The sequence below is a fragment of the Triticum dicoccoides genome, chromosome 2A, assembly GCF_002162155.2.
Source record: "Triticum dicoccoides isolate Atlit2015 ecotype Zavitan chromosome 2A, WEW_v2.0, whole genome shotgun sequence".
Lineage (NCBI taxonomy): Eukaryota > Viridiplantae > Streptophyta > Magnoliopsida > Poales > Poaceae > Triticum > Triticum dicoccoides.
In genome coordinates this window covers 716,020,623-716,032,897 of record NC_041382.1, presented here as the reverse complement: position 1 = coordinate 716,032,897, position 12,275 = coordinate 716,020,623, and the positions used below count along the sequence as shown (strand labels likewise).

The window sequence follows — 12,275 nt, the reverse complement described above, 5'->3', positions numbered from 1 at the left end:
CCCAACGCCTCCTCCCCACTCCCAGACCCAATTTGTCACCCCAACCCAGCCCAACGTCTCTCTGACCTGACCCACGCACGCCGCCGCGCTTCCATCTCGCTCGCTCTCTCTCTCACTCTCCGATGTCGCGGGAGCTCCGCGCGCCAAGCCCTCCCCGCAGATGAGCTCCAGCAACCGCGCCGCCGCCGCGCCCCCGGCCGCACCGACGGCGCCGTCGCTGCGGACGCCGCGGCGCCTGCGCCGGCGCCCGCTCAGGGCCCCGGGGTCGGGCGGCGGGCGGCGGAGCGGGCCCGCCACGCCGCTGCTCCGGTGGGACGCGGGGGTCGCCAATGGGGCGCCCGAGAGGCGCGGCGAGAAGGCGGCGGCTGCGGGGGCCGGGCCTGGACCCGGCCCCGGCCCGCGGGAGAAGGCGCGGGATGTGTCGGTGAGGCGGCTCGCGGCCGGGGTGTGGCGGCTGCGGCCCCCGGAGGCGGTCGTCGGCGGCCACGGCGGCGGCGCGGAGGGCAGGGTCCACGTCGGGCTCGAGGTGCGCGCGCGCGCGGCTGGTTTTTCGTTTTCGTTTTCGTTTCGTTTCCTGCTAGTAGGTAGGCGGTGATGCGCGCATTCATTGGAGGCTCGTGCTTCGTGTGATTTGTCGAGCTGCTTTGCTTGCCCACCATCTGTTTCCCGCACTACTTTATTAGTAGCTAACCGCTGCGTGTTCAGTGAATCCGCCTTAGTCAAATCCAGAACTAAAAAGGCCTGCGCTGTTTCTTAGATTTTGTTCTGATTTGATGTGTTTTAGCTAGCTTAAACCAAGCGAAACTCATGTTTGCCTAATGTCTGCTAGTAAATCTCGTAGGTCATTGTTCATTCGTAGCTCTAGGCCAGAGATCTCCTGCAAATTTGTTCATACGTAGGTCATTGTTCATACGTAGGGCATTCTCTGTGCGATTTCTCCACTCAACCGTGTACATTTTTGTTCATCTAGTATTTAGTACTTATTTTGGGCATTCTCTGTGCGATTTCTCTTCTGAACTATGCACATTTTTGTTCCTCTATTTTTAGCTGCATACCGATGTAGTATCGGCGGCAGCACTGCTACCCGTTGTAGCGTCGACGCATTTACTAGTGGCCGTCTTAACTAAAGATGCGTCGGGCTGAAGCACACCTCCATTTAATGGAGGCAGCCGTGCTGTGCAGCCACGGGAAGGAGACGGCCGTGATCGCTGTCCCATAAATTTACTCGTCCAAAAGGCACTTGCATTTTTCCTGCGCTCGGATCTCGTCATGTGATCCCAGATTGGGGCCCAGGCATACATAGGATCCTTCCCATGCCCGTGCAGCCACAAATGCATCGTCCGTATGTGTTTGCCACTTTGCCGGTGAACGGCCATTTATTTCCCTTTCGCGGAATGGGTTGTGGGAAGAGCTCGGATCGGAATTTGGATCTTGCAGATGGGTTGGTGGGTGTAATTGGATAGCTGCGGTCCAAATCTCGTTTGTTTAGGCAGTATAGGCACCCCATTAGCCGGAATGATTGGACTGAACTCGTGTGCCGTGCGGCAACAAACATGTGCATCCTGGGTTCAGCTATGTTGTCCCGGGGCAAGCCAATAGCTGCCTGTCTCGTCTCATTGGAGGAGACTATTCTTGCCCCATCAGATATTTTTGAGGTGATTGGATCTTAGGTTAATAAATGAGATGAATATTCGTGACACTGTATATGTAGCCGGGTAGGTTGGAATTTAGATTCACTGTGCATGCTCTCATTTGAGAGGGGTCTGCATCTGCATGTGATGATAGTTTGGCCCCCTTCAGATTCTCTATGTCTTTGATCATGTCCCTCGAGCAGTTCGCCTTTTTGGTTGTACATGGATGATGGGAGCCTTTTGTGTCCCTTTCAAATAGCCACACTGTGAGAAACAGTAACTTGAATGCATGCAGATCATCCTCGTTCTTGGGTGGATTGGGGCTTGGGGAGACTTTTCTGATTTGCTTAATGATGGAACAGGGAATGCACATGTAGCAATAGTTTTAGTGTACAAACTGATGAATTTTCTTCTCCTCATGACTTATAATTGCTGTATTTGCTATATGTCAGCATATCCCGAGGCATCTACAAGTCCAGCTTCTTAAACAAGATACGTTGGGTCATCACCAGAGTCTTAAGAATGAGATTTCAAGCCCGATTTCTGTTTTGGAGCGAAAGAGCGAAGAGCTTCACAAGGTGATTCAGAAGTTAATTATAATCTCGACTATTTTGCATGTACCGGTATGTAAAATTATTTGGAAGATCTGATGGATTTAATTCTGCAGGTACAGTTTCATGGTTCTTCACCTATGATACCTGTTACCGCCATGGAGAAAGCAACAAAATGGGAGCCTGAGAACATGAAAGGAATGGAATCGCATGATGCCTATCTGATAGCCAGCCAACTAAATCTTCTGGATGAGCAGCAAGATGCATCCTATGTTGCTAACCTCCAGTTGGAGCTCCGGCAAGCACGTGATCGAGTGGGTGAGCTAGAAAGCGAGCGCCGGTCAACTAAGAAGAAACTTGACCACTTGTTCAAGAAGCTTGCCGAGGAGAAAGCAGCTTGGCGCAGTAGAGAGCATGAGAAGATGCGTGCTGTTCTTGAAGATATGAAGGCAAACCTTGATCATGAGAAGAAAAACAGGAGGCGGCTGGAGCTGATTAACATGAAGCTCGTCAATGAGCTGAAGGAGACCAAGATGTCAGCAAACCAGCTGGTGCAAGAGTATGATGAGGAGAGGAAGACTCGGGAGCTCACCGAGGAGGTGTGCAACGAGCTAGCAAGGGAGGTGGAGGAAGACAAAGCCGAGATCGAGGCCTTGAAACATGACATCCAGAAGCTGCGAGAGGAGGTGGATGAGGAGCGGAAGATGCTGCAGATGGCTGAGGTGTGGCGCGAAGAACGGGTGCAGATGAAGCTTGTTGATGCAAAACTCACTTTGGATGCCAAATACACAGAATTGAGCAGACTGCAGCAGGATGTTGAGGCCTTTGTTGCTGGATGCAGTTCTGCTAGGGGAGACATCACGGTAGTGGAACAAGCGGAGAACATTATACATGCGATCAGGTCAGTCAGAGCACAGGATGTTGAATTCAGGTATGAGCCGCCAGCAGAGTCAGAAGACATATTTTCAATTTTTGAAGAGCTGCGTCCAAGTGAAGAGCCTGTTATTAAGGAGATCGAGCAGTGCTACAAGAACAGCTCCACTGTATGTGAATCAGAGATCCAGGAGGCCAGCCCAATGACAGATATATTCCTGGAGAAGCCAGCCAAGGCGGCGTACTCGAATAAGAACCCTCACAATGAGAGCGAAGCTGGAGATGCCAGCAGCTGGGAGACAATAAGCCATGAAGAGATGCAGGGTTCAAGTGGTTCACCCGACGGAAGCCAGTCGTCGATCAACAAGATCTTCGACGGGAGCATCTCCTGGACGAGCAGAAACGATTTCGAGTACGGGGAGATCGAGAAGCTGAAGGATGATCTGGCGGACGCATACCTGACGACCATGACTCAGCCCAAGAAGAAAGAATCAGCCATATCAAAGCTCTGGAAGTCATCTCGCCCAAAGAACAGCGACGTCTCCAAGAAGGATGCCACGGAGGCACTGAACGGCAGATCATCGAATGTGCGGCTGTCGGTCGGGACCAATTCCACCATCGAGAGCGGCGTTCAGGATATCGGCCTCAGCTCGCCGAGCGTGGGGCAGTGGAGCTCGCCGGACTCGATGAACATCCAATTCAACCGCGGCTTCAGGGGCTGCATGGAGTACCCGCGGGCGTCCCAGAAGCACAGCCTGAAGGAGAAGCTCATGGAGGCGCGGATGGTGAGCCAGAAGGTGCAGCTCCGCCAAGTGCTCAAGCAGAAGATCTAGAAGCGCCAGAAACACGAGGCGAAACCGGTGCAAAGCCTAGAAGAAATAATCTCGGAAATTACTTCGCAGCTTCATTTTTTTCTTGTTGTTGTCTTAGGGTCACTTGTAAGTTGTAATTGATGTACTAGTAAAGAACCGATAATAGATCAATCAGGTCGGCCTTTGTGGGCCGTGCTGCTTCTGTATCTTGCCGTAGCTCTGGGGATATGGTTGCATTTGGTAGGCTGCGGGGAGATCCGGCATGATGTAATATAGACATAAACATGCAGCAATGTTCAGACAAAGTTCACGTCCAGTCCAGGGATCAATGTTTTTACGCTTTTTACTGTAGCTACCTCCCTTCTCCCTATATATGCTGCTCTGACTCGGTGTTCCTGATTCGTTTCTTCTTTTTTGAATGATTTGGAGTTAGTACACGTTTTGGAGTGTGGAAAGACGCAAAATGCTGTAGCCAAGGAACCTATCTTTGCCTTTGGAAAGCGTACATATGCGTCGTTCTTCTCCCAAGAAGGGGCAGGCCTCGTTGGCTCTGAAAGTGGCACCTCCCACACCCGACTGGCGTTCGCCAGTGGAGACTGAAGTGTCCACTCGGGAGTGGAGAGCCAGGCGCGCAGATTTTTTGGTCTGCCCTGACTGCCGTGCTAACTAGCCAACCACATTACCAAGGATAACTGCAATCAGCGGCTATAGCTTTGTCTTCACACATCAACAGCTGCTCCTAGCAGTCAGGACTACTCTCACAGATTAGCAACTGCTAATAATAACAATTGCCATTTTGTCTCACGACCTAGGAGCAACTGCAACTTGCGGTTGGATTTCATCTCACAAAGATGTACCAACTATCCCTTGGTATAAATAGGTCTAGAATCAATGTGAATCTCATCAGTTCAATCATCCACGTAATTATATATTATTTCTATCAATGCAAGTATGCACTCTTTGTTCACAGTTTCTCACACAGTGCAAGGATGAAATATTTCTGCATTAAAAAAACTAGCTTTTGATTTAAATCATTTTCTCATACATAATTTATCTGAAATTTATCTCTAAATTCTTGCCACAGCGCACAGGGAAATTACCTAGCTATTACTGTTTTTTTGCTACCACCATGATTTACTTATGGATTAAATCAATCGAAACGTTGCCAATTCATCCGACAGTTGTTCCATGTCCTCTGCAGAGAATGGAGTAGCAATGTTTTTCATTGAGAGAGTGAAGTATAGGCCCTGTTTGATAGCAAAGTATTTTCTAAGTATTTTGAGGATACTACAGTTTTTGAGATTACCACAGTTTTATTTACAATGAGCTGTTTGGTTGCCCCTAACAACTATGCTTTTAATATTATAGTATTGGGCAAACTGCAGTTTTTTCTCTGCATATAAAAAAGAACCCCAAACCTTTTTAAAAAAAACAGAGCTGCTGAGTGCTTAAACACAACGGCTAAACAACAAAATTTACAGCGTTATGCAGCAACAGCCAAACAGGTTCTATGTATTGTGAATACTGCAAAATACTCTATTTTAATAAAACTATGGTATCTCACACCTATAGGCAAAATTACTGTAGTTTTTGATACTTTGATTTATATAATACTTTGCTATCAAACATAGTTGTGGTAGAGAAGAGAAGAGAAGAGGTGAAGTGAGACTGTGAAGATGCATAATGTTTTATATTCGCTCCTTCTCATAACTACGTACCACTTCCTTGACACAACAAAATAGCAAGTATATATACCCCTGTTTTACAAAATACAAGTTCCGATGTCAGTAAACTACATTGCAGCCGTGAAATAAATAACAACTGCAACAACAATATATGTACCAACTAGAAGCACATGTACAATTATTGCAACTTCACAAGATATTGATACATCTATCAAACATATGTCTGCAATAGGTGCAAATGGTGATAAAGTAGAGAAACCTAGCAAAACCAGTTCTTGTAACTTGGTGTCATCGCTTCTTGGTACTAGCACAAGTGCAGCAGTCCTAAAGGCAACCAACAAAGCATAAGTGTAGGCCTGGAGCTGCACAGGTCGAAAGAACCAAACAACAACTGCAGTACCCTGAACAATTACTCCCTCCCTTTCTTGTTACTTTGTACTTCCTCCGTCCGGAAATACTTGTCATCAAGATGAATAAAAGGGAATGTATTTAGATGTATTTTAGTTCTCGATATATCCCCTTTTATTCATTTTGATGACAAGTATTTTCAGACGAAGGGAGTATATAAGATTTGTTTGAAGTCAAACTATGCATTGTTTGACCAAATTTATATAAAAAAACATCAACATCTACAATAGTAAGACCATGTAACATGAAAATTTATTCCACGGCCTTATCACAACTCGCCTCCTGGGTCGCACGCGCGTGCGGCTCCAGAGGCCCCCCAAACCCTAGGTCCAGCCCTCCCCCTTAGATCTGTTGGAGAACGTAGCTATAATTCAAAATTTTCCTATGTGTCACCAAGATCTATCTATGGAGTCATCTAGCAACGAGGGAGGAGTGGATCTACATACCCTCGTAGATCGCGCGCGGAAGCGTTCAAGAGAACGGGGTTGATGGAGTCGTACTCGTCGTGATCCAAATCACCGATGGTCCTAGCGCCGAACGGACGGCACCTCCGCGTTCAACACACGTACGGAGCAGCGACGTCTCCTCCTTCTTGATCCAGCAAGGGGAAAGGAGAGGTTGATGGAGATCCAGCAGCACGACGGCGTGGTGGTGGAAGTAGCGGGATTCCAACAGGGCTTCGCCAAGCGCTGCGGGAGGAGGGAGATGTGTCACGGGAGCGAGAGGGAGGCGCCAGGGCTTATGTGTGGCTGCCCTCCCTTCCCCCCACTATATATAGGGCCAAGGGAGAGGGGGGGGGGGGCGCAGCCTTGGCCCTTCCTCCAAGGAAGGGTGCGGCTAGGAAGGAGTCCCTCCCCCCCAAGGCACCTAGGAGGTGCCTTCCCCTTTAGGACTCTTCCTTTCCTTATCCCTTGGCGCATGGGCCTCTTGGGGCTGGTGCTCTTGGCCCATATAGGCCAAGGCGCACACCCCTACAGCCCATGTGCCCCCCCGGGGCAGGTGGCCCCACCCGGTGGACCCCCCGGGACCCTTTCGGTGGTCCTGGTACAATACCGATGACCCCGAAACTTGTCCCGATGGCCGAAATAGCACTTCCTATATATAATTCTTTACCTCCGGACCATTCCGGAACTCCTCGTGACGTCCGGGATCTCATCCGGGACTCCGAACAACATTCGGGTTACCGCATACTAATATCTCTATAACCCTAGCGTCACCGAACCTTAAGTGTGTAGACCCTACGGGTTCGGGAAGCATGCAAACATGACCGAGACGTTTTTCGGTCAATAACCAACAGCGGGATCTGGATACCCATGTTGGTTCCCACATGTTCCACGATGATCTCATCGGATGAACCACGATGTCGAGGATTCGATCAATCCCGTATACAATTCCCTTTGTCTAGCGGTACGATACTTGCCCGAGATTCGATCGTCGGTATCTCGATACCTTGTTCAATCTCGTTACCGGCAAGTCTCTTTACTCGTTACGTAACACATCATCCTGTGATCAACTCCTTGATCACATTGTGCACATTATGATGATGTCCTACCGAGTGGGCCCAGAGATACCTCTCCGTCACACGGGGTGACAAATCCCAGTCTCGATTCGTGCCAACCCAACAGACACTTTCGGAGATACCCGTAGTGCACCTTTATAGTCACCCAATTACGTTGTGACGTTTGGCACACCCAAAGCACTCCTACGGTATCCGAGAGTTGCACAATCTCATGGTCTAAGGAAATGATACTTGACATTAGAAAAGCTTTAGCATACAAACTACACAATCTAATGCTATGCTTAGGATTGGGTCTTGTCCATCACATCATTCTCCTAATGATGTGATCCCGTTATCAACGACATCCAATGTCCATGGTCAGGAAACCGTAACCATCTATTGATCAACGAGCTAGTCAACTAGAGGCTTACTAGGGACATGGTGTTGTCTATGTATCCACACATGTATCTGAGTTTCCTATCAATACAATTCTAGCATGGATAATAAATGATTATCATGAACAAGGAAATATAATAATAATCAATTTATTATTGCCTCTAGGGCATATTTCCAACAGTCTCCCACTTGCACTAGAGTCAATAATCTAGTTCACATCGATATGTGATTAACACTCAAGGTCACATCCCCATGTGACTAACACCCAAAGAGTTTACTAGAGTCAATAATCTAGTTCACATTTACCATGTGATTAACACTCGATGAGTTCTGGGTTTGATCATGTTATGCTTGTGAGAGAGGTTATAGTCAACGGGTCTGAACCTTTCAGATCCGTGTGTGCTTTAGAAATCTCTATGTCATCTCCTAGATGCAGCTACCACGCTCTATTTGGAGCTATTCCAAATAACTGCTCTACTATACGAATCCAGTTTACTACTCAGAATAATCTGGATTAGTGTCAAAGCTTGCATCGGCGTAACCCTTTACGACGAACTCTTTTACCACCTCCATAATCGAGAAAATTCCTTAGTCCACTAGTTACTAAGGATAACTTTGACCGCTGTCCTGTGATCCATTCTTGGATCACTCTTGTACCCCTTGACTGACTCATGGCAAGGCACACTTCAGATGCGGTACACAGCATAGCGTACTGTAGAGCCTATGTCTTAAGCATAGGGGACGACCTTCGTCCTTTCTCTCTATTCTGCCGTGGTCGAGCTTTAAGTCTTAACTTCATACCTTATAACTCAGGCAAGAACTCCTTCTTTGACTGATCCATCTTGAACACCTTCAAGATCATGTCAAGGTATGTGCTCATTTGAAAGTACCATTAAGCGTTTTGATCTATCCTTATAGATCTTGATGCTCAATGCTCAAGTAGCTTAATCCAGGCTTTCCATTGAAAAACACTTTCCAAATAATCCTATATGCTTTCTAGAAATTCTACGTCATTTCTGATCAACAATATGTCAACAACATATACTCATCAGAAATTCTATAGTGCTCCCACTCACTTCTTTGGAAATACAAGTTTCTCATAAACTTTGTATACACCAAAATCTTTGATCATCTCATCAAAGCATACATTCCAACTCCGAGATGCTTACTCCAGTCCTTAGAAGGATTGCTGGAGCTTTGCATACTTATTAGCATCTTTCGGGATTTGACAAAACCTTCCGGTTGTATCACATACAACCTTTCCTCAAGAAAAAACATCGAGGAAACAATGTTTTGACATCCTATCTGCAAGATTTCATAAATAATGCAGTAATTGCTAATATAATTCCAACAGACTCTTAGCATCGCTACGAGTGAGAAAGTCTCATCGTAATCAACTCCTTGAACTTGTCAGGAAACTTCTTAATGACAAGTCGAGCTTTCTTAATGGTGATACTTACCATCATTGTCCGTCTTCCTTTTAAAATCCATATGTACCTAACAGCCTTACGACCATCAAGTAGTTCTTCCAAAGTCTACACTTTGTTTTCATATATGGATCCTCTCTCGGATTATATGGCCTCGAGCCATTTTGGAATCCAGGCCCACCATCGCTTCTCCATAGCTCGTAGGTTCATTATTGCCTAGCAACATGACTTCCAAGACAGGATTACGTACCACTCTGAAGTAGTACGCATCCTTGTCATCCTACAAGGTTTGGTAGTGACTTGATCTGAAGTTTCATGATCACTATCATAAGCTTCCACTTCAATTGGTGTAGGTGCCACAGGAACAACTTCCTGTGCCCTGCCACACACTAGTTGAAGAGACGGTTCAATAACCTTATCAAGTCTCCACCATCCTCCCACTCAATTCTTTCGAGAGAAACTTTTCCTCGAGAAAGGACCCGATTCTAGAAACAATCCTTTATTGCTTTCGAATCTGAGACAGGAGGTATACCCAACTACTTTGGGTGTCCTATGAAGATGCATTTATCCGCTTTGGGTTCGAGCTTATCAGCCTGAAACTTTTTCACATAAGCGTCACAGCCCCAGACTTTTAAGAAATGACAGCTTAGGTTTCTCTAAACCATAGTTCATACGGTGTCATCTCATCGGAATTACGTGGTGCCCTATTTAAAGTGAATGTGGTTGTCTCTAATGCCTAACCCATAAACTGTCATGGTAATTCGACAAGAGACACCATGGTATGCATCATATCCAATAGGGTGCAGTTATGATGTTCGGACACACCATCACACTATGGTGTTCCAGGCTGTATTAGTTGTGAAACAATTTCCACAATGTCTTAATTCTGTGCCAAACTCGTAATTCAGATATTCATCTCTATGATCATATCATAGATATTTTATCCTCTTGTCACGATGATCTTTCAACTTCACCCTGAGATTACTTGAACCTTTCAATAATTCAGACTCGTGATTCATCAAGTAAATATACTCAACATCTACTCAAATCATCTGTGAAGTAAGAACATAACAATATCCACTACACGCCTCAGCACTCATTGGACTGCACACATCAAAATGTATTACTTCCAACAAGTTGCTTTCTAGTTCCATTTTACTGAAAACGAGGCTTTCAGTCATCTTGCCCATGTGGTATGATTTGCATGTCTCAAGTGATTCAAGATCAAGTGAGTTCAAACGGTCCATTTGCATGGAGTTTCATGCATATACACCAATAGACATGGTTCGCATGTCTCAAACTTTTCAAAAACGAGTGAGCCCAAAGATCCATCAACATGGAGCTTCTTCATGCGTTTTATACCGATATGACTTACGTGGCAGTGCCACAAGTAGGTGGTACTATCATTACTATCCTATATCTTTTGGCATGAACATGTGTATCACTACGATCGAGATTCAATAAACCATTCATTTTAGGCGTAAGACCATTGAAGGTATTATTCAAATAAACAGAGTAACCATTATTCTCCTTAAATGAATAACCGTATTGCGATAGACATAATCCAATCATGTCTATGCTCAACGCAAACACCAAATAACAATTATTTAGGTTTAACACCAATCTCGATGGTAGAGGGAGCGTGCGATGCTTGATCATATCAACATTGGAAATACTTCCAACACATATCGTCAGCTCACCTTTAGCTAGTCTTCGTTTATTCCGTAGCTTTTATTTCGAGTTACTAACACTTAGCAACCGAACCGGTATCTAATACCCTGGTGCTACAAGGAGAACTAGTAAAGTACACATCAACACAATGTATATCCAATATACTTCTCTCGACCTTGCCAGCCTTCTCATCTACCAAGTATCTAGGGTAATTCTGCTCCAGTGGCTGTTCCCCTTATTACAGAAGCACTTAGTCTCGGGTTTGGGTTCAACTTTGGGTTTCTTCATTAGAGCAGCAGCTGATTTGCCGTTTCATGAAGCATCCCTTTTTTGCCCTTGCCCTTCTTGAAACTAGTGGTTTCACTGACCATCAACAATTGATGCTCCTTCTTGATTTCTACTTTTGTGGTGCCAACATCGCGAATATCTCAAGGATCATCATATATGTCCCTGATACATTATAGTTCATCACGAAGCTCTAGCAGCTTGGTGGTAATGACTTCGGAGAAACATCAATATCTCATCTGGAAGATCAACTCCCACTCGATTCAAATGATTGTTGTACTCAGACAATCTGAGCACAAGCTCAACAATTGAGCTTTTCTCCTTAGCTTGTAGGCTAAGAAAATCGTCGGAGGTCTTATACCTCTTGACGTGGGCACGAGCCTGAAATCCCAATTTCAGCCCTCGAAACATCTCATATGTTTCGCGACGTTTCAAAACGTCTTCGGTGCCTCAACTCTAAACCGTTTAACTGAACTATCACGTAGTTATCAAAATGTGTATGTCAGATGTTCGCAACATCCACAGATAACGTTCGAGGTTCAGCACACTGAGCGGTGCATTTAAGGACATAAGCCTTCTATGAAGCAATGAGGACAATCCTCAGTTTACGGACCTAATCCGCATAATTGCTACTATCAACTTTCAACTAAATTTTCTCTAGGAACATAACTAAACAGTAGAACTGAAGCGCGAGCTACGACATAATTTGCGAAGACCTTTTGACTATGTTCAGGATAATCAAGTTCATCTTATGAACTCCCACTCAGATAGACATCCCTCTAGTCATCTAAGTGATTACATGATCCGAGTAAACTAGGCCGTGTCCGATCATCACGTGAGACGGACTAGTCAACATCGGTGAACATCTTCATGTTGATCGTATCTACCATATGACTCATGCTCGACCTTTCGGTCTCTTGTGTTCCGAGGCCATGTCTGTACATGCTAGGCTCGTCAAGTCAACCTAAGTGTTTGCATGTGTTCCGAGGCCATGTCTGTACATGCTAGGCTCGTCAACACCCGTTGTATTCGAACGTA

The 12,275-nt window shown here is 45.9% G+C and overlaps 1 protein-coding gene across 1 annotated transcript; it reads left to right on the top strand.

Annotated features, from left to right (window-relative positions):
* Positions 1-6: 6 nt before the first annotated feature.
* LOC119356536 (myosin-3-like) lies at positions 7-4,188 on the top strand. The gene is made up of 3 exons (XM_037623504.1): positions 7-526; positions 2,084-2,209; positions 2,299-4,188. Exons 1-3 carry the CDS (start codon positions 161-163, stop codon positions 3,886-3,888), a joined length of 2,082 nt encoding a protein of 693 aa, XP_037479401.1. The 5' UTR covers positions 7-160; the 3' UTR covers positions 3,889-4,188.
* The last annotated feature ends 8,087 nt before the right edge of the window (positions 4,189-12,275 follow it).

What these genes read in the sequence shown, in the direction of transcription:
- LOC119356536 (XM_037623504.1), top strand. Translation starts at nt 161, where the DNA reads ATGAGCTCCAGCAACCGCGCCGCCGCCGCGCCCCCGGCCGCACCGACG. An exon ending in GGGTCCACGTCGGGCTCGAG is followed by an intron (nt 527 to 2,083) that starts GTGCGCGCGCGC and finishes GCTATATGTCAG; the next exon opens with CATATCCCGAGGCATCTACA. An exon ending in AGAGCGAAGAGCTTCACAAG is followed by an intron (nt 2,210 to 2,298) that starts GTGATTCAGAAG and finishes TTAATTCTGCAG; the next exon opens with GTACAGTTTCATGGTTCTTC.